We start from the raw sequence: 21337 nt of genomic DNA, 5'->3' as shown, positions 1-21337 counted from the left end.
AAATCTATAGCTAACCCCTGCTGCACCTTCTCTACAACCTCAGCTAACTCTTCATCACTAGTCTGCATGGCTTTAATCGTCTTTAATAATGTCGGCTTAATCACCAAGCTAGCAATGAAAGCCTAATGATTACCATCCACCAACTCCATGCCAAGGCTTTCAAGAACCCGTCTGATATAATGTTGAGCTATCACTGTAGATACTATTACGTGCTCTGACTTCCGACTCAACACATTAGCTACCACATTAGCTTTCCTCAGATGATAGCTAATGGTGCAATCATAGTCCTTGATCAATTCCAACCACCTTCTCCGCCTCATGTTCAACTCCTTCTGTGTGAAAAAGTATTTGAGGCTTTTGTGGTTTGTGAAGATCTCACACTATTCATCATATAAGTAGTGTCTCCAGATCTTCAGTGCATACACCATTGCTGCCAACTCCAAATCATACGTGGGTTAATTCTTCTCATACTCCTTGAGTTTCCGAGAAGCATAAGCAATTACTTTCCCATTTGCATCAGTACACATCTTAAACCCTTTAGCAATGCATCGTTGTAAATCACAAAACCACCATCCCCAGAGGGGATGGTTAAAACCAGAGCAGTGACCAGTCGATGTTTCAACTCCTGGAAACTTTGCTCGTACTCGTCAGTCCAATCGAATCTCACATCCTTCCTTGTCAATCGTGTCAAAGGACCAAAAAACTTAGAGAATACCTCCATGAACTGCAGGTAATACCCAGCCAGTCCTAAGAAACTCCGAACATCCTACACGCTCTTCGGCTTCACCTAGTCAACCACTACTTCAATCTTACCTAGATCAACTGAGATGCCACCTCCCAATATGACATAGCCAAGAAATGCGACTTGCTTCAACCAGAAATCACATTTCTTCAACTTGGCATACAACTTCTTTTCCCGTAGTACCTGAAGTACCAACCTTAGATGGTTTTCGTGCTCTTCCGAACTCCTAGAATATACTAGAATATCATTGATGAATACCACTACGAACTAGTCCAGGTATTCATGGAAAACCCCGTTCATTAGGTCCATAAATACCGCCAGAGCATTTGTTAACCCAAATGGCATGACCAGGAACTCATAGTGACCATATCTGGTTCGAAAAGCAGTCTTCGAACATCGTCAGTCCTAACTTCACCTAATGATACCCTGACCGTAAATTGATCTTCGAAAAGACCTGCGTTCCCTACAGCTAGTTAAACAGATCATCTATACGAGGCAATGGATATCGGTTCTTCACTGTTACCTTATTAATCTCATGGTAGTCAATCCATATTCTCATTGACCCGTCCTTCTTCTTCACGAACAATATTGGAGCTCCCCAGGGCGAAACACTAGGTCTGATAAAGCCCTTATCTAGTAGTTCCTACAACTGCTCTTTCAATTCTTTAAGTTTAGTTGGATCCATCTAGGCTTCTAGGAATACATCTAAAAATTCATTAACCACTCGGATATCTTCAAGTTTCAGATCATCCCGAGATGGTTCTTTCGCACAACCTAGGTACCCCTGACAACCATCCAAGAGTAACCTTCTCACCTACGTTGCCTACAGGATTTGTGGCATCGAACGCACTCACAATCCTACGAACTCATACTCCGTTCCCCAGGAGGTATGAACACCACCACTTTCCTATGACAGTCAATTACCACAAAACTGGAGGGTAACCAATCCATCCCTAGTATAATATCAAACCTGTACACGTCATATATTACCAGATTCACCAGTAGCGACCTTCCCTGAATTACCACTGGGTTGTTCTCTAACATCTTCCTACAAATCATCACACTCCCAGACAGTATAGCCATAGAAAACCCCTCATCCATCACTTGGGTTTCAAACCCACACAGTTTCACAATGTTTGCAAATATAAAGGAGTGGGTTGCCCTTGAATCGAATAAGACGACAACTTTATTTAAAAACAATAACATGATACCTGTCGCCACATTGCCAGCGTGTTCTGCATCCGTTGGAGTAAGTGAGTATGCCCTATCCTAAGTTATGTTTCCCTAAGGCACCTAGTAAGTTCCTCGGTTCTGACTCGGAGTAGGTGTACCAGTCATTTGCTTATGACAGTCTCAGGCTTTATGGCTTGATTTTCCATAGTTGTAATAGTTACTCGCAAACGGTTGCATTCACTATAACAACCTACTTAGCTTACCAAATAATAAAACATATTTAATAATATAGTCAACCTGAACCCATGGGTACGAGGACACATGTAATAACCTGCTTATCTTATCATATAATAAAGCATAATAAGTAAGATAGTCAACCCAAACGCGTGGGTAATGAGGACACCTGTTTTACACAGCGGAGCCTATTAGCGATAAACGTAAATTCCAATCTTATAACCACAAAGTACATAATACCAGAGTCAAATATAATCCAAAACATGGTGTTTATATACAATCTCCCAAAAATACAAAAAATATCTCTAGGATCCCAGATCAAAATCTCCTGATCCTAGTTCAAACTTATCCTCTTAGCAGGGTAGCATAACTAACTCAACGTCGGCCTCGATTCGCCGGTCTTTCTAGGTTTCCTGAAAATTATTTAAGTTCAGGGGTGAGACACTTATTAGTGGGAGAAAATAAATTAAATACAGCTGTGTGATCACATGAACATTTAATGCTATAATAGATATATAGTATATTTTTGCACACTAGAAAACATTCATCATATCATAACTGCATAAACATATACTTTCATATTTATAATAACTCATACTGATCATGAAATGTTTGATATAACTGATGATACTGTAATTTACCCAGGATGTATAGCTAACTGATGTCATGTATTACCTCCCATGATGGGTTGTGCAACCCAAAGGCGGGTCTAACAATGGCTAGCCGACCACTGCCGAGTAAAAAATGTCTGTAAGTACGATGGGCTCGCCACACCATGGTCTGGACTACCAGATAGACGTCTACAACTCTACACTAAAAGCCACACTGACTATCCATCTCCCACCCCCTCTACTAGTAGGGGCGGTTAGCACAAGTCTAAACATAATAATCTGATTTGTATAGTTACGGTACCGTGCTCTTGTAACTGAACTGAACTATCATCTGGTTTCTGATAACATATAATACATGATAATATACTTGTCTAACATAAATAAATTGATAGTATTTTCTAAAATAACATGCATACATATGGCCTTAAGCCAATTTCTTTCATATCTGTAGCCTTGCACCGAACATTCATAAATACGGCCTTGCAATGAAATCATATGTAAAACACGGCCTTACACAAGCTATCAATCACGATCTTACGCCGAATATTTCATATATATCATTCGGAATAAATAATTTTTTTATCATGTATTTTAAAACCATAATGTACTGCATTATTACATAATTTCTGAGAACATACTTCATTCATGAAATTTGCCATAACATAATACTTTTCTTGTAAAATAATATTAATGCCACACAATGCTAAATAAACCATACATTCCATTCTAAAATCATATTTTCTGGCATTTCATACTAATATATATACATTTCAACATAATAGCAGTATTTTCCTAAATATGCATTTTAACCAATCTCCTTATATATATTATACATGCTCCCTAAAAATTAATTTTCTAATTAATAATAATATTTTTGCATGAAAAATGACTGCTTTAGTTTATTCCCTTATCTGATTTCTGAGAAGAAACCCCCTTAAAATTCATTGGTCTTGCACTCGTAGGGTTCCCCGTTCAATACCTTGAAAACGACAACTCCTAGAACTAAACATTAATATTTTTCCATGAATAACATTTCCTATAACTATAAGAAGACCAAATTTTCCATGAAAAACCTTACCTTAACCCAATAATGAATTCCAATTCCGCCCCACCAACGATTCGCTCCAACAGACTTGGAGAGAACTTCCCTATGAGCGTTGTGGTGGCCTCAAATCGTTGATCCAGCGAGAAACAAAGCCGTAATCAAAGAGAGAAGAGAGAGAAACCGTAGAGGAGAGAGAGAGAAAGAGAAAAAAAAAATTTTGCTAATATTTCTACGTAAAAATCCGAGTTTTAGGCTATTTATACTATGGGTTTTGTCGACGAGCCACGTCACCTTGTCGACGAGATCAAGAAGACTACTCGTCGATGAACTCTCCCCCTCGTTGACGAAATTTAGAGTTACCCAAATATCCTTTCGGTATCTTCTTGTCAACGAGACGCACCCTCGTCAACGAGCCCTTTGTCGACGAAGTCTGCTGCTGCCTTCTTTTATATTTTCATTTTTCCTCTCTCTTAATTATGTAAATACTATTATTCTTTAGGTCATTACAACACTCTTGTCATACACAATGGAAACCTAGGTAGCAGTAAATATAAATCACATTCCCCAAACCATAAAATACATAATACTAGAGTCAACCTCATTCCATAATACTGTATTTTATACAATCTTCAAAACACAAAACATATATTCATATCTAGGGACCCACCACATAAATCTCCCTGTCCCTAGGTCAAAACTTACCCTCTTACTAGAGTAATACTGAACTAATTCAACGACGGTCATGATCCGTCGGTCTTTTTGGGTTTCCTGAAAATTATTTAAGTTTGGGGGGGGGGGGGGTTGAGACACTTCTTAGTAAGGGAAAATAAATTAAATATAGATGTGTAGCAATATGAATATTCAATGCTAGTATAAATATACAGCACATTTTGCATACTAGAAAGCATCAATCATTTAATAACTACATAAACATATACTTTCATATTTCTAATAAGTCGTACTATTCATGAAGTGTGTGATATAGCTAATAATACTGAAATTTACCCAAGATGCATAGTTAGCTGATGTCATGTATTACCCCCATGACGGGTTGTCTAGCCCAAAGGCAAGACCCAATAATGGTTGATCGACCACTGCTGAGTTAAAAATGTCTGTAAGTACGATGGGCCCGCCACACCTTGGTCCAGACTGACAGGTGGATGTTTACAAATCTACACTAAAAGCCACATCGACTATTCATCTCCCACTCCCTTTACTTGCGGGGGCGGTTAGCACAAGTCTGAAACATAATAATCTGATCTGTATAGCTATGGTACCGTGCTCCTGAAACTGGACTGAACTATCATCCAGGTTCTAATAACATATAATACATGATAATATAGTGTTTAACATAAATGAATTGATAGCATTTTTAGTAATATCATAAATACATACGGCCTTGCGCCACTTTCATATCTGCGGCCTTGCGCCAAAATCATACATTTATACGACCTTGCGCTGAAGTCATACATCATACACGGCCTTGCGCCGACTATCAATCATGGCTTTGCACCAAACATTTCATAAATAATAATCTGAATAAACATGTTATTTATCATGTATTGCAAAATAGTAATGTACTGCATTATTCCATATTTTCTAAAAACATACTTTATCTCTAAAATTGCCTTAACATAGTACTTTTCACATAAAATAATATTTATGCCACACAATGCTGAATAAAACCATATATTCTATACTAAAATCGTATTTTCTGGCATTTCATACTAATACATACATTTAAATATAATAGCAGTATTTTCCTAAATAAACATTTTCTTAATGATAATTAAATGTAATACATGCTTTCTGAACATAAATCTACTAGTAATTTAATAGTATTTTCATGGAAAAATGGCTACTTTAGTTTATTCCCTTACCTGATTCTGCAAAGAAACCCCCCTAAAATACACTCATTTTGTACTCACAGGGTTCCCCATTCAACTCCCTGAAAATAATATTTTTCAGAACTAAATTTTAATATTTTTCCGTGAATAATATTTCTTATAACTATAAAAAGACGATATTCTGAATATAAAGTCTTACCTTGAATTAGGGATGAATTCCAAAGTAGTTCCATCGATGATCTATTCCGGTAGATTTGCACAGAACTTCCCCAGGAGCATCATGGTGCCTTCAGATCATTGAACTGGCGATAATTCGGTCCGAGATCTTAAAGAGAAAGGTGAGAAACCGAAGAGGAGAGAAAGAGAGAGAGAGTGTGTGTGTTCTGCGTGAAATTTCTAAAAAAAAATCGAGTTTAGGCCTATTTATACATTGACCTTCGTCGACAAGCCACGTCACTTCGTCGACGAGGTCAAGAAGGAAATTCGTCGATGAATACTATTCCTCGTCGACGAAATTCAAAGTTGAAAAAAATAGCCTCTTGATATCTACTGCCGCCCCCTTTTACTATTTCCATTTTCCTTTCTCTTTTTTATTTAAATACCATTATTCTTGGGGTCATTACATTCACTATCATGCCATGTGTAGCACCTGGTACAACGCTCGTGAGATTGGTCCCCCTATGGACCCCGTGGTTCCGTACTTTGACAATTACTTAAACCATAGTTCCTTTTCTTCAATCGCCCCTAACAAGAACCAATATGAGAACCAAAAGGTATTGGCCTCTTCTTCTGATCCTGTGCCACCTCATCCTCCCGAAGACAAGCCTCAAATACGGTGGCTTTATCCACTAGAACACGAAACTCCTAAATCTACAGCATTCCCACTAGCCTACGGATGTCCTTCCTCAGGCCCTTCTCGAACCTCTAAGCCTTTTCGTACTCGTTCGAGATCATACATAGCGCAAAGCGAGACAGCTCGATGTATCTAGCCACGTAACTCTGCACTGTTAGGGTCCCCTGAGTTAGACTTGAGAACTCGTCTACCTTTGCATCACGGATGGAAGCCAGGAAGTATCTCTTGAAGAATAACTCCTTAAAATGGCCCCATGTCATCCTTGATGAATCATCTCTCTGCTCCTCAAGTAGACTCACAGCCATCCACCACCTCTCAACTTCTCCTGCCAACTGAAACGTAGCATAGAGAACCTTCTACTCATCGGTGCAGTGCAGAACTTTTAGTATCTTTTTTGTCTTTTGCACCTAGTTCTCCGCTACAATCGAGTCGCATTCCCCGATAAACGTTGGATGATGCATGTGGGTGAACTTCTCAATGGTGCAACTCGCAACCGTAGGTGGACGCTCTCGTCCCCTAACACTTCGTCCGATCTCTTGCATAATATGCCTAGTCAAACGCTGAGGCACGGAAGGAGACCCTTCACTCGCAGTCCCCTCCGAACTACTATCCCAATTGCTATCCTTGGGATCCACTCTGAAAATATTATAGGAATATATCAGCATTCCTATATCATAGCACAATTAACACAATCATTGCAAAATAATCATGTTAAACTCTAAACTCTCAGGCCTCGGTCTGCCTTACCGCACAAACACGAAACCATCAATGGTTTGCTGTGATTTTACTAAAATAGTCATTCTAGGAAAAACACAGATGATCATCAATGAATCCTTGTCTAGCTACAAGACAACCCTCGACCTACTCTACCCATTCCCTACATCTTATACTCTGGTATGTTCACCTAATCAAGCCTAACCAAGTCTATAAGACTTAACAACCTGGTTAGCTCTGATACCAAGCTGTCACGCCCCAAACCCAAAAATGGCCCCAGAGTGTGATTTAGTAACCTAACTTGTCCCTGTATCATACAATCGTCCATGATACTATACAATGTAAGGGTCCGACCCCGTAGGGTTCACGTATACCCTATACACAATCACATACATAATATACGCTGCAAAATAATTTAACATAATATATTCATACCACCATACCAGAGTCTATAAAAATCAGGATCTAGTCCCATAATACAAAACATAATCCTTGGGTATTTTCATAACCCAAAACGACTACGCAGCCATAGTACAGTACTTACACAAGTACTTAGATAGTTAACCAACCAACAACCACGCTCCCAAAAAGCTAGGACTCTAGTGTTGACTACTTGAAGGACCTGAAAAACATTTGTATGATAGGGGTGAGACACCTATCAGTAAGGGAGAAACATGTTATATCAGTGTGTGGATACATGAGTGTTATTTCAGCAGTAAAACATAAACATTTCACAATTTCAGTATTTTCACAATATAGTTACAGTATACATCCCACAAAACACCTCGGTCTAGTGTCATCACACTCTTCGGCCTAAGCTGGTTGCACGACATGGCGCCCCTGGTAACCTGGCCCCACAGCGTTCAACAGGTGCAAACATGGTACAAACTCATACCCTTCGGTGACCAATTAGAATCATAGGTGGTATTACACACCCTCGCCCTCTAGCTGGATATCTGAGCCTACAGTAGTTAACCGACTCGGCTACCTACAGTATTATTCCGGCACACCTCATTTCTCAACCTTTGGTTATTAACCGACACGCTTTGATTGTCCTAGGCCTTTGGTTTTATCCCGAATGGATATTTTCACAAAGCCTGGAACATTTTGGAACTCACGTTCCTATATCTCATTTCAATTACTCACAACTTTTGGTAGTTAACTGGCACGCTTTTTCACAAAATACATCATTCATAGCCTACGGTAGTTAATTAGCACTCCTTTTTCACAAAACATATCATTCAATATATAAGCTCATTCTACACTTATTTGGGTAAACAAATAATCTCATAACAGATACTCCGAAAATACAGTTTAACATAATCAAAGGTATGGTCGTCTCTATATTACAGTTTAACCAAATATATAGCTATTTAATAAAAAATGGAGATGATACCCAAAACCCCAAATTTTCCCAAAACTGTAAACCCAAAAATTCTGTAATTTCACTTGATAAATTTTCTCAAATAAGTAACCAAAACATTCGTAGAATCGTAAAGTATAGTTTTACCGATTTAGATTACAAAAATAATTGATATAAACAGAAACCCCTTACCATATCTCGAAAATCAAAACACGAACTTAATCAGTCCAAAACAATGACACAAGATCCCCAAAAACTAAAAATCGAAGGACAATACTTCAATATAATCCTACCTACTATAAATCTACCGAACCGAAAATGAAATTAGACTCTTACCTCGATTTTGGATCAAAACCCAAAAAACCTCGAAACGAAGATCTGATAAGCTATAACTATAGAGAATCTCTTCCTGAGCCACATAGCAACGTCAGATCATTGATTCGGGTAACAGGCGGCTTGAGACCTTAGAGAGAGAGAGAGAGAGAGAGTGGTTCGAGTTCGAGTTCGAGAGAGAGAAGATTTTTATGTTTCTTAACCATTAAGCAAATGAAAATTCAACTTATAAACCTTTGATCGGGCCAGCCTCATCGACGAAGTGGAGCGCTCGTCGACCAGCAGAAGAAGGGAGTTCGTCGATGACGATGTGGCCTCATCGACGAGCTTGCTTTTTCAGAATTCCCAAAATTTCTCGGTATTCACTCATCGACGAACCTTTAAATTTTGTCACCGAGCTGTAGAAAGGAATTCGTTGCCGAGAGAAGGAGCCTCATTGATGAGCCCTGCTATTTTTCTCCTTTTAATTTCCCTTTTCTTTTCTTTTATATTTAATCCACATTTCTCAGGTCGAGTTCTTACATAATTAATCAACACTTATAATCAGTACTTATTTTTAAATATAATCAAACAATATTTATAATTTTTAGCATTTTTCAATTTAGCGATTTTTTTAGTTTTTATTAATTTCAACACTTTTTTTTTTCTTTCCAAAATAACATTTCTACATAAGTGGTTCTAAATAATCTCTATTATAAAATAAAATGTGGTTGCACAAACTAACTCAAAACTCAATCAAAATATCTATTTTTTTCTTAAACAATGATATTCTAAGAATTGATTCAAATTGGATAATTGAACTGAACAACCTATTAATTGAAAAATTGAATCAATTTGATTGACTAAAAGACTTAATCAAAATATTCCATTCAACTAAGAGATTGTTTGGTGTCACTGTCAAAAATTAGAGAAACAAAAATCATAAACAAAATCCAAAAATCAAAAATAAAAACTAAAAACTAGAAACTAGAAACTAGCAATTATTTGATTAACATTTATAAAACTAATACAAATTAAAAATTTAATTAAAATTACCTATTTTCATTTTTAAATCAAAATATTATAAAAATATGATCAAAATAATAAAATTACAAATAGTACACATTAAAAAATTATTATAATAAAATACAATTTATTATAATATTTTTGCTTAATTGTTCAACTCTCAAAATTTATATTACAAAAAAAATTTTATTGGACAGGATGAATGAAAAATGGCAAACGTATTGTGTAATTATCTTTTAAAATTCTTGTATATTTTTGTTGTTACTATACGATCATTTAATTTTGATTTCAATTTAAAAGTAAATAAAATAAATAATTTAATCTAAAAAAATAGTTCTAAATATTAAAATTTCTAACAATATGTTGTTAAAATAATAGAAAACAAAAAAAAAATTGATTTTCAAAATTTTGACAAATAGTTAGAAATCAGCCACTTAAATAAAAAATTAATAGAAATAATTATATTTTTATAATCTATTTTTTTGCTGTGAAAAAAAAAAGGAAACAACAACAATTATCAAATAGACCATAATTTTTTTTAGGTAGGGTAGGGAGTTGAGCGTCACAGCATATATTTAAAAATAAAAAATAAAAAATAAAAAAACAATGGAGGAGATAGGACCAATGATGTAAACGAAAATGCAACCCTGTCCGCCGACGTGTCCTGCTACAATTGGTTAAATAATCCACGGTGTCTCTAATTCATTCGCAGCCACAAGGGTCCCGCCCTAGCTCCGTATCCGACGAACAAGATTTTACCAGATCCAGCGAACAACCCCAATCGATCCCCACCCACATCTCCCCCTTCATACCTATTTATCCCTCCTCTCCCTCCACCCTTTCCTTGCACACATCGCAAACCCTTCTCCGGCTCCTCGCTCTCACTGTGTAAGAGGGAGATCTCATTTCTCGAGTTCCACCAGATCTGCAATCAGACATGGCTCTGTTAGCAGAGAAAACCGCCTCTGGCCGCGAATACAAGGTCAAGGATATGTCCCAGGCCGACTTCGGCAGGCTCGAGATCGAGCTCGCCGAGGTTGAGATGCCGGGTCTAATGTCCTGCCGCACCGAGTTCGGCCCCGCTCAGCCTTTCAAGGGCGCCAAGATCACTGGTTCCCTGCACATGACCATCCAGACCGCGGTACTCATCGAGACTCTCACCGCCCTTGGTGCCGAAGTTCGGTGGTGCTCCTGCAACATCTTCTCCACCCAGGACCACGCCGCCGCCGCCATAGCCCGCGACAGCGCTGCTGTCTTCGCCTGGAAGGGCGAAACCCTCCAGGAGTACTGGTGGTGCACCGAGCGCGCCCTTGACTGGGGCCCCTCCGGCGGCCCTGATCTCATCGTCGACGACGGCGGTGATGCCACCCTCCTCATCCACGAGGGTGTCAAGGCCGAGGAGGTGTATGCTAAGAGCGGGAAGTTGCCCGACCCGTCGTCGACCGACAATGCCGAGTTTCAGATTGTGTTGACTATTATCAGGGACGGATTGAAGACGGACCCGAAGAAGTACAACAGGATGAAGGAGAGATTGGTAGGTGTTTCGGAGGAGACTACCACTGGTGTGAAAAGGTTGTACCAGATGCAGGCTAACGGAACCTTGCTTTTCCCTGCTATCAATGTCAATGATTCTGTCACCAAGAGCAAGGTATTGTGTTTGATTTATTCTTTCAGATCTGCGTTAGTTTGTTATCTGCTTCAGATCTAAGTGTCTAGAGTTCGTTTGAATTGTGAATATCATTTTCGTGAGATTACTGTTCTTGTTTCGGACAAGATAATTCATATTGATTTTCTGAATTTCTCTTTGGGTCTTGTAACTTACAATCGTATGCATACTAGTTCTTTTATAATTAGATTCTTTTAATTACTGTTTCAGCAACTGCATCTATTAATTTTGAATCAGATCTGCTATTTAAAAGTATCTGGCTTGTTCATAGATATTTGAATCGTACATTGCCACGTCTTATAAAAAGTCGTTAGAGCATTTCGCTTAGAATACTTTAGACCCCTTTCCCCGTGCCATTGCCGATAAAGCTGCTTGAAAGAAAAATGTATAGATCTCCAATCCCCCATGTCTTTGTTATCTTTGGGTAACTGAAAAGATTATTCAATGAAGCCCAAAATAATTGATTTGTCTTTAATAGTCTATAACTTTTATTTATTTAATTAAAGCAGTCGAACCAGTAGGCTTATGTTGTGCTTTTGAGATTTGCGTACTCTAAAGCCATATGATATATATAGATTTTATAGTTTTTGAACTTACTACCGATCTGACTATTTGTGATTAGTCTGCCCAAGGTAAAACACACTGATTTATATTTTTTGAACAGTTTGATAATTTGTACGGGTGCCGCCACTCTCTGCCCGATGGCCTGATGAGAGCCACTGACGTTATGATTGCTGGAAAGGTCGGGGTTGTCTGTGGTTATGGAGATGTTGGCAAGGGCTGTGCTGCTGCTCTCAAGCAGGCTGGAGCCCGTGTGATCGTGACGGAGATTGATCCAATTTGTGCCCTCCAGGCTCTAATGGAAGGATTTCAGGTTCTACCACTTCATGATGTGGTCTCCCAGGCAGATATCTTTGTTACCACCACCGGTAACAAGGACATCATTATGGTGGGCGACATGAGGAAGATGAAGAACAATGCCATTGTTTGCAACATTGGCCATTTTGACAATGAAATCGATATGCACGGGCTAGAGACCTACCCTGGTGTTAAGCGAATCACCATCAAGCCCCAAACGGACAGGTGGGTATTCCCGGATACGAAATCCGGCATCATTGTCTTGGCAGAGGGGCGTCTCATGAACTTGGGCTGTGCCACTGGACACCCCAGTTTTGTGATGTCCTGTTCGTTCACAAACCAGGTGATTGCACAGCTTGAGCTGTGGAAGGAGAAGAGCACAGGGAAGTACGAGAAGAAGGTGTATGTTTTGCCCAAACAACTTGATGAGAAGGTTGCTGCACTCCATCTTGGGAAGCTGGGGGCTAAACTCACCAAGCTTACGAGGGAGCAGGCCGATTACATCAATGTTTCGGTTGACGGTCCTTACAAGCCTGCTCACTATAGGTACTGAGTGGGGAAGAAAGGAAAGGCGCTCGAGAGAAAACGCAGCATTTGAGGGTGTGTTTGTTGTGTCACAGTTTGATTTCTGTCATAATTGTAGTTTTTGACTTCTTTGTCGGAAATTATTTGTTTTCCAAATTTATATTTTGGGGGTTGGTGTTGTGATGTTGCTGGGTAGTAGGTGGGGTGAGGAGAATGAGATCGGTCTCTCCAAGACCAAGTGGGATTTGAATAAGGGTGGGGAGTGGGGCTGTGTTTTGAGTATTGTAACTGCGGCAGTTTCAGTTTTGCTGCGTTCCAACATAAATTTCATCTAAAAGAAACAATTATTAAGAGGCAAAAAAAATGTCTTGTCAATTTTTGGTCAGAAGCAACCATGCTCAATTTTTCATATTTGCTTGCGTTGAAATGTGGAGAGAAAACACTAATTGTACAAATAATTATTCCTCATTTTTCATATTCAAGTTGGAACGGGAGAACTCGAGTAGTAAATGCATTTCTTAACAACAAGCTTTGATTAATCGTATCATATTAAGCAGTAAGTGCGTATCTTTAATAAAAGCCAATTCTATCATTAATCGTATTATGTCTCTAGCCTTGATCTATATAAGTCGTCTTGGCATTTTAATATGCTTTTTCTACAATTGGGCATCAGTGTTTATAAAAGCAGCTATGCCACTTTTAGCTCTGTAAGTGAAATAGATTTTCCTATTAATAATTAAAGTACTGAATAAAAAATGAGTACAAGTGTATTTTTAAACAAACCTAATGTCAAAATAGGCACTTTCTGAAATAATTTACGTAACAGCTGACTTCTGCATTTTTCAAAACAAGAAGTGGCAAGGGCAAGGGCAAGGGCGGAGAGCAGTGATCACCAAAGCAAGGTTTTTGTGTTGGACTTGAATTCTACTTAAAAGAGTTTTTGTATAAACCAATGCACTTGAGATGCTTGAGGACTTTGGGTTCTACCCTAGGCTTCTCCCAAAACACCTCATTTTAAAGTTTTAAGGAAACTAGGGTCAATTTAGTTGGATTGACTAGTCTAATACGGTTTTAAAACTACGTTGTCAATAAATAGGTTTTCGCATTAGATGAGATATTCACATGAAATGGAGTTTGTGTACAACTCATTTTTGTATTGTTCTTGATAAAACTTGTTATTATCCTATTTTTATTTTATATGTAAAAGTTACATGCATGCAAAGACTTTTTTATATTTCACGTGACATCTTATATGTAATTTTAATTGTTATTATTGTCATATTTGATATTTAGGGGACATCTACCTAACGTTGTCTTACATGAAACTGCATTTGTATTATCTTCTTACCTATGCCTTCGTCTACATGGGCTAGTGATATCTTGTATCAATTAGTGGGGGAATTAAGACTTTTAATTAGTAGGAATAATAGTAGTCTTGGATTCTACCCTCGGTGTCTCCCAAAACACCACATTTTTATGTTTAAATGAAACTCGGGTCAACTCGGTTGGATCGGCTAGTCTAGCTTGATTTTTAAAACTATGCTCTCATTAACTTGGCTTTCGTATTGAATGAGATATTCCCGATGAATGGAGTTGTGTGTGACTTTTATTTATTTATTTATTTATTGAAATTGATACTACTTACAATTACTCTATTTTTTTTTTATTTTATATGTAAAATTTACACATACGCAAAGACATTTTTATATTTTAGGAGACATTCATCTTATATGTAATTTTTATTGCTCTTATTGTTCTTATTGTTGCATTCGATGTTTAGGGGACATCTACTTAATATTGCTTTACATGAAATTGCGTTTATGTTGTCTTCTTACTCATATTTACATGGGCTAGTGATATTTCATAATTGTAGTAATTGGTGGTCAAACTGAGACTTTTAATTAGTAGGAATAATAGTAGAGTATTATTATTATTACTATTATTATTGTTATTACTTTTTGTGTAAACATTAATATTACATTCATCCAAACATCAATTTATTTTTATTGCATTAGTTCATTAAAATAAAAATATTTGATATAACTTTCTTTTTACCACAAGAAGTCTAAAGCAAATGAATTTTACAATTGTATTCAACACATTTTTATGCTTTGAAAATATATAAATCCATTATTAGTTTAATTAATAACATCTCTTCAAGTATTTTTCACTAAGCAATCATTCTAATAATTATCATTTAATTTGGTTAAATATATTCAAATGATTAATATTACATCTAGTGTTTAAGTAAAATCATTGTCTACAGGAAAATTTGTATAAAATATCAATATATGATAACACAATTAATTATTACTCTAGTAAAAATCTTTATTATATTTTTTAATTGATCAATGACTAAATAATCTAGAGGTTGCACTATAGAAAAATAAGTGTATGCATATATACAATCATACATATATATGTACACACATATGTATACAAATATGTGTCTCATTTTTAGAATCAATATTTTTTAGGGGATAATAGATGTTGTATGATGATCGGATATAGGATGCACAGCAGAATAAGTCAATCAACAACAAGCAAATGAAATACAATCAAAAGATTAAGAAACAAATGAGAATCAACATAAGGTTTACGTGGTTCAGCAAAGACTACATCCATTGAAGCAATCGACATAAGAATTTCACTAAAAAATGTCAAAGTATACAATAAACTTCACAATGATTTCTTTCTTCTGTCAATACACGCCTAGAAGAACATAAATAAGACTCACTCGGAAGTTTCCCTTCGAATTCCCAACCACCCCAACGTTCCAAAGAAGACCACTCGCCGACTAGTACGACCACTCGTCGATGAGCCAAAGAAGACCACTTGCTGACTAGTACGACCACTCGTCAACGACCCCATTTCTCTACTATCAGTATCTTATAAACTCTGAACTTTTGGACCTCTTGGTATCTACTCGTTGACGAGGACAGAGCACTTGTCGACGAGTCCCTATTGTGCAGCACCCTTATGTTTTTCTTCCTTCCTTTATTTATAAAACTCCAAGTATAAGAGTCACACTATAAACAACAATCTCCACCTTGGCGATTATACACCCCTTTGGAGAACCCAAAAAATATATCTAATTGCTCCACCTTGAACTTGAAATGCTCGGTTGGGTTTGTCTCCTTTCTATCAATTGGAGACATGGAGTAAGTTCAAGCAATGCTTGAACTTTTCACTAGTCACTTATTTTGTCAAAATATCTGCTACATTTTCAGATGTGTGAACCTTCTCCAATATGAGTTTTCCTGAAGTAATCAAGTCCCAAACCCTGTGAAACCTCACATCAATATGCTTGGTTCTAGCATGGTACACTTGATTCTTCGCTAAGTAAATAACACTCTAACTGACAACACAGCACAACCCCATCTTACTGTAATCCCAACTCTTTGACCAAACTTGTAAGCCATAAGGCTTCCTTTGCAGCTTTAGTAACTGCCATATATTCAGCTTCAGTCGTGGACAATGCTACCAGAGATTGAACCACGGATCTTTAACATATAGGTCTTCCTACAAGGGTAAAAACATAAATCGTTGTAGACCTTCTGTCACCTATATCCTCTGCATAATTAGAATCAACGAACCCCATAACTGAAGGATAACCCTATAGCTTGTTGAACATGATACAATATCCCGATGTACCTTATAAGTATCTGAATATCCATTTGATGATTTCTCAATATTGTCTTCTTGGATTAGAGAGAAACTTACTTACCGCGCTCATAGCATGTGCCAAGTCTAGCCTCATACACACCATGCCATACATTAAACTCCCCACAACACTAGCATAGGAGACCTTTGACATGTCCCGGATATCCTCACCCGTACTTAGGCAATCTATTGTAGACAACTTAAAATGACTCGCTAGAGGTGTACACACCGATTTTGCATCAGCCATACTAAACCTCTCCAAAACCTTCTGTACATAACTGCCCTAAGATAACCATAACCTCCCTACAGTTTTGACCCAACAAATCTCCATCCCAAGTATTTTCTTAACTAAACCAAGATCTTTCATGTCAAACTCCTTATGCAATAGTTCCTTTAATTGATTCACCTCAGTTAAATCTTTTGCGTTTATCAACATGTCATCGACGTACAATAACAAGAAAATAAGAGAACCATCATCAAGCTTATTCACATATACGCAGCAGTTATACTCACATCTTTTGTAACTGATCTTGATTATATAGGAATCAAATCTTTTATACCATTGCCTTGGAGACTGTTTCAACCCGTAAAGAGATTTCTTCAACTTGCAAACTAAGTTTTCTTTCCTTAGTTCATTGAACCCCTCTGGCTATACCATATAAATCTGTTCCTCCAAATCACCGTGAAGAAATTTCATATTCACATCTATTTGCTCCAAATGAAGATCAAAATGAGCTACAAACCCCAACATAATCCTAGTAGAAGTATGTCAAACCACATGTGAAAAGTTCTCATCATAGTTTATCCCTTTCTTTTATGAGTACCATTTTGCCACCAACCGTGCTTTGAATTTCTTTCATTCCTTTTCTGAAATTGCCTCCTTCTTCCTATATACCCATTCATAGCCTATCAGTCTATTCTCATCTGGAAGCTTCACCAAATCCCAAGTTTGATTTTTATGTAGTGATTCCATCTCCTAAATCATTGCAGCCATCCACCTACCTCTCTCTTGGCTGTGCATTGCCTCTTGAAATGTAGTTGGATAATTGCAACTGGTAAGAAAAGCATAAGACACTAACTCTTCAAACCCATACATTGGTGGTGGTCTGATAGTGCATCTGGATCTCCGCATAGGAAGATCGTCAACTTGCTGTTTTCCCGAACTAGAGCTCCCTATAACCAAAGGACCATGATCATTGTCGTTGCCCTGAGCTCCCAACTCCACTTGCACAATATGTTTATCTTTGCCCCAGTTTTTTGGCTCCTATTTCTGTTCATCACAATCTTGAGTACGCTTCACCATAGCTTTCTCATCAAAAACTACATCCCTACTAATCACCACCTTATTTGCCACCAGGTCCCACAACTTGTACCCTTTTACACCCTTTTGATATCCTAAAAAAAAGCAACGATGAGACTTCGGGTCAAGCTTAGACCACTGTTAGCTTTGGTGCAATCCCAAGAGGGGGTGGGGGTGAATTGGTATTTAAAAATTTTATCCCTTAGGTCAATCCACTAATCAACATTATTACACAAGCCTAAGGTCAATCTAGTGCATGTAAAATAAATCAATCCAAATATACAAAGGAATTTAAATTGCAATGGAAATTTAATCAAGCTTGCACAATAAAGTAGTAAAGGAGACATCACCCAAAAACGTTATCGAGGTTCGGACAAATTGCCTACGTCCCTGCCTTGACTAAAAACCATAAGGATTACCACTAAAGACTCACTTAATGGGTAAAGCGGCACCTAAACAATAAGGTCAATTAGTACAGGACTGACCCCAACCTTTACAACTAGGTCAATTAACACAGGGCTGACCTCAACCTACACAATCCTTACCAAGCTGGATTACCGCCCTCTCAGGCCACGCTTGGAAATACAACAATATTCACTCAATGAAATGGTACAATGATTATGCTTTCATGTAAAGCAGATATGTACCCAATACGGGCAAGTAATAACCAATTCACACCAAACATGTAGGAACTGTAAGCTCAGTGGTGTACATGTGCAATCTACACTCAATATAATGATTTTATCTAATCAAGAACAAGAGTATTCAAGCAAGCTAATCTTTGAAAGCAAAGTATATGAAATCTCAATATCATTTTAGTATTTCAAAGATGCTAGCAATATTTATTCAAACGAACTTAAAAATATTTTCTCGACTTGTATTTAGCGCAAGAGTTGTTTGAAATGTAACTTTGTAAAATATTTCGCACACACAAAGCAAATAAAGATTTAAGGAATATTGCAATGACAATGCTAAGATCCTCAAGCTAATGAGTTTTTCCTAGCACAAGATTTATCAAGTAAAATTTATGGGATAACTCTTTGCTTAGCTCCCCAAAATTAATATCAAATAAACAAACAAGCAAATGGGAGTATGAGGACACTATATAATCAATAACACAATATAACACTTTCACAAGGATAGGATGTATCAAAGGAATGAATGTTTGAGAGTATATGGAGTGGAATAGGAAAAAATAGGTTTTTTGAGATTGAGAGGATTTTTGCTAATTATTTTGGCTAACCTCATACTAATTATTGCAAATGAAGCCCTATACATAGAGATAGGAAAAATTATAGCTGTTAGGACATGTAGGGTTTTATTTTATTTATTTTAAAACATTTTAACCCTATTAACCCTGTTTAAAAAATTAAACCACGGTAAAAAATAATGTCCAACCCGAGAGCACCGGTTGACCAGGACAATTATCACGCTATTCTTGAAAAGAAAACGATTGAGAAAATATTGAAAATTATATGCTTGGAGAAAGAAACCGATGATATTCTAGATTTACACTGAAAGCTAAAAATGCTAAGAATAATCATAATAAACCCTTTGGAATAAAAAAGAAAATTCTTTTTTCAAAAAGGGTTTAGGCTTGATTCTTAAATCCTATAGTCATTCATCTGCCTCTTTTTGTAAAAATATAACAAATAAGCAAAACCCTTCACGTATATACAAAATTTTCTTATTTAGTAAAATGAAAGGGCACGTTAGCTTTAATTGTCCATTTAGAAGTGCCCGAGGCTTAGATAGGACGATGAAGTGGGTAATCATGAAGGTGAAGCCATAGGACCTCAGGAAAAATGGACTTAAATTACCAAATTAATTAATTTTTTCCTTAGACCATAGGATTGGATTTAGAGGTTTGTAATGTCAATAGGCTTGGGAGGTGGTGTAGGTTCAAAATGTAGAAGTTTAGTATACACATCTACTTCTAATTGGGCATGGCATCTTTACCAGGTACTTAATTCTAACTGCTTAACTCATGCCTAAATGTAACATCTTAAGTTAAGCAACTATTGTCCATTGCACAAATATGAGCTTTAGGGATCCATCCTAGTCTATATACCTTTGCCCCTAATCTCATTAATTAGAACTTGGTCATCATTCTAGGTATAAGCACCAATAATCATAAATTCCATATCTATCTAATGCTTATCAATAAACATCATCCTCTCAATCAAACTTGTGGCATCCATTAAGGGGATTTAAGCCTTTCACTAAACCATAGCCAAAATAAATCCCTATGTAGTTAATTTGTAACATCGTTAAAGGTTGGTTCAGCATATCCTTTATAGGAAATCTTTACCATACCACGATCACATCAGGTAGAGATTTTGGCTATTCCTTGGTGCATATCCTTACTCTAAAAATTGTGATCATATTTAAAGGATACTTCCAATCACTAAAGAGCTATGATTACAAACCATATACTTCTAAATGCTCTTTGGTAAGGTGGCTTGGACATATTCACTTGTATGAAAAATATTCTGAATATTGTCATGCGTTCTAAAAAGTACTCTTCCAAACTTAATAGAGATTAAAACTTTAAAAGTATTTACTTTAACTCTTGTCATAAGCTCTCAAACCTTAAACTCAAATATTTTAGAGCTTCATCTTCGTGAAATTGAAATGAATGGAGAAATTGGTTGCAATAAGTCTCAATCTAAACGAATGCATAAAATTGAAGTAGACTTATGCAAATGCAGTTTAAATAGAAAGCCATTCAAACTTGTGCCTCTCACACGTTGAAATTCATAAGAAAAGAGGCAAAACAAGCTTATGACCTTGGAAAAATATCCATTATGACTTTTTGGTCCGATAAGCCTAATACAATCAATGCCATGTCTAAATCATTGAAAATCTTGGCTGAAGATTTTGAAAATTAAGAAATGGCATAAAATGAAAAAGTGCATAACTCAAGGGGAGCATTTATCTTCTATGGTTATAAATTGAAATGTGCTCTTGATCTAATATCATACTACATGCTCATATGCCTTTATGGGAACTGGTTTGCATATTGCTATCTATAACATACTAATTGGTTAAATATCTTTGATGGATAGCTTATAAAACTTAAAATATCCAACTTACCCAAATTTCGGGATGGTGCCCAAGTTGGCCTAACCAATGAACTTCTCCAGTAGACTTAAAGAGAATCTTCCCAGGAGTAGCGTGGCGGCTTTCGATCGTCGAACTGGCGAGAATTGAAGCCGAAAATGAAGAGGGAAGGTAGAGGAGACAAGGTCTAGAGAGGGAGAGAGGATTTCATGCTGAAATCCTGAGATTAGTATATTTATAAAGTGCTGACTTGTTGACGAGACACGTCACCTTGTTGATGAATTCGTGAAGGGAGTTCGTTGATGAACTAGTAACCCTTGTCGATGAACTTCAGGTTCCGTC

The 21337-nt window shown here is 37.1% G+C and overlaps 1 protein-coding gene across 1 annotated transcript; it reads left to right on the top strand.

Moving 5' to 3' along the window:
• Positions 1–10628: 10628 nt before the first annotated feature.
• Positions 10629–13125, top strand: LOC131150243 (adenosylhomocysteinase). Its single transcript, XM_058100851.1, has 2 exons — positions 10629–11568; positions 12251–13125. Exons 1-2 carry the CDS (start codon positions 10858–10860, stop codon positions 12995–12997), a joined length of 1458 nt encoding a protein of 485 aa, XP_057956834.1. The 5' UTR covers positions 10629–10857; the 3' UTR covers positions 12998–13125.
• Positions 13126–21337: the final 8212 nt, after the last annotated feature.

The sequence above is a fragment of the Malania oleifera genome, chromosome 3 (genome assembly GCF_029873635.1).
Source record: "Malania oleifera isolate guangnan ecotype guangnan chromosome 3, ASM2987363v1, whole genome shotgun sequence".
Taxonomy (NCBI): domain Eukaryota; kingdom Viridiplantae; phylum Streptophyta; class Magnoliopsida; order Santalales; family Ximeniaceae; genus Malania; species Malania oleifera.
This window is presented reverse-complemented; position numbering and strand designations above follow the sequence as displayed.

What these genes read in the sequence shown, in the direction of transcription:
- LOC131150243 (XM_058100851.1), top strand. Translation starts at nt 10,858, where the DNA reads ATGGCTCTGTTAGCAGAGAAAACCGCCTCTGGCCGCGAATACAAGGTC. An exon ending in ATTCTGTCACCAAGAGCAAG is followed by an intron (nt 11,569 to 12,250) that starts GTATTGTGTTTG and finishes TTTTTTGAACAG; the next exon opens with TTTGATAATTTGTACGGGTG.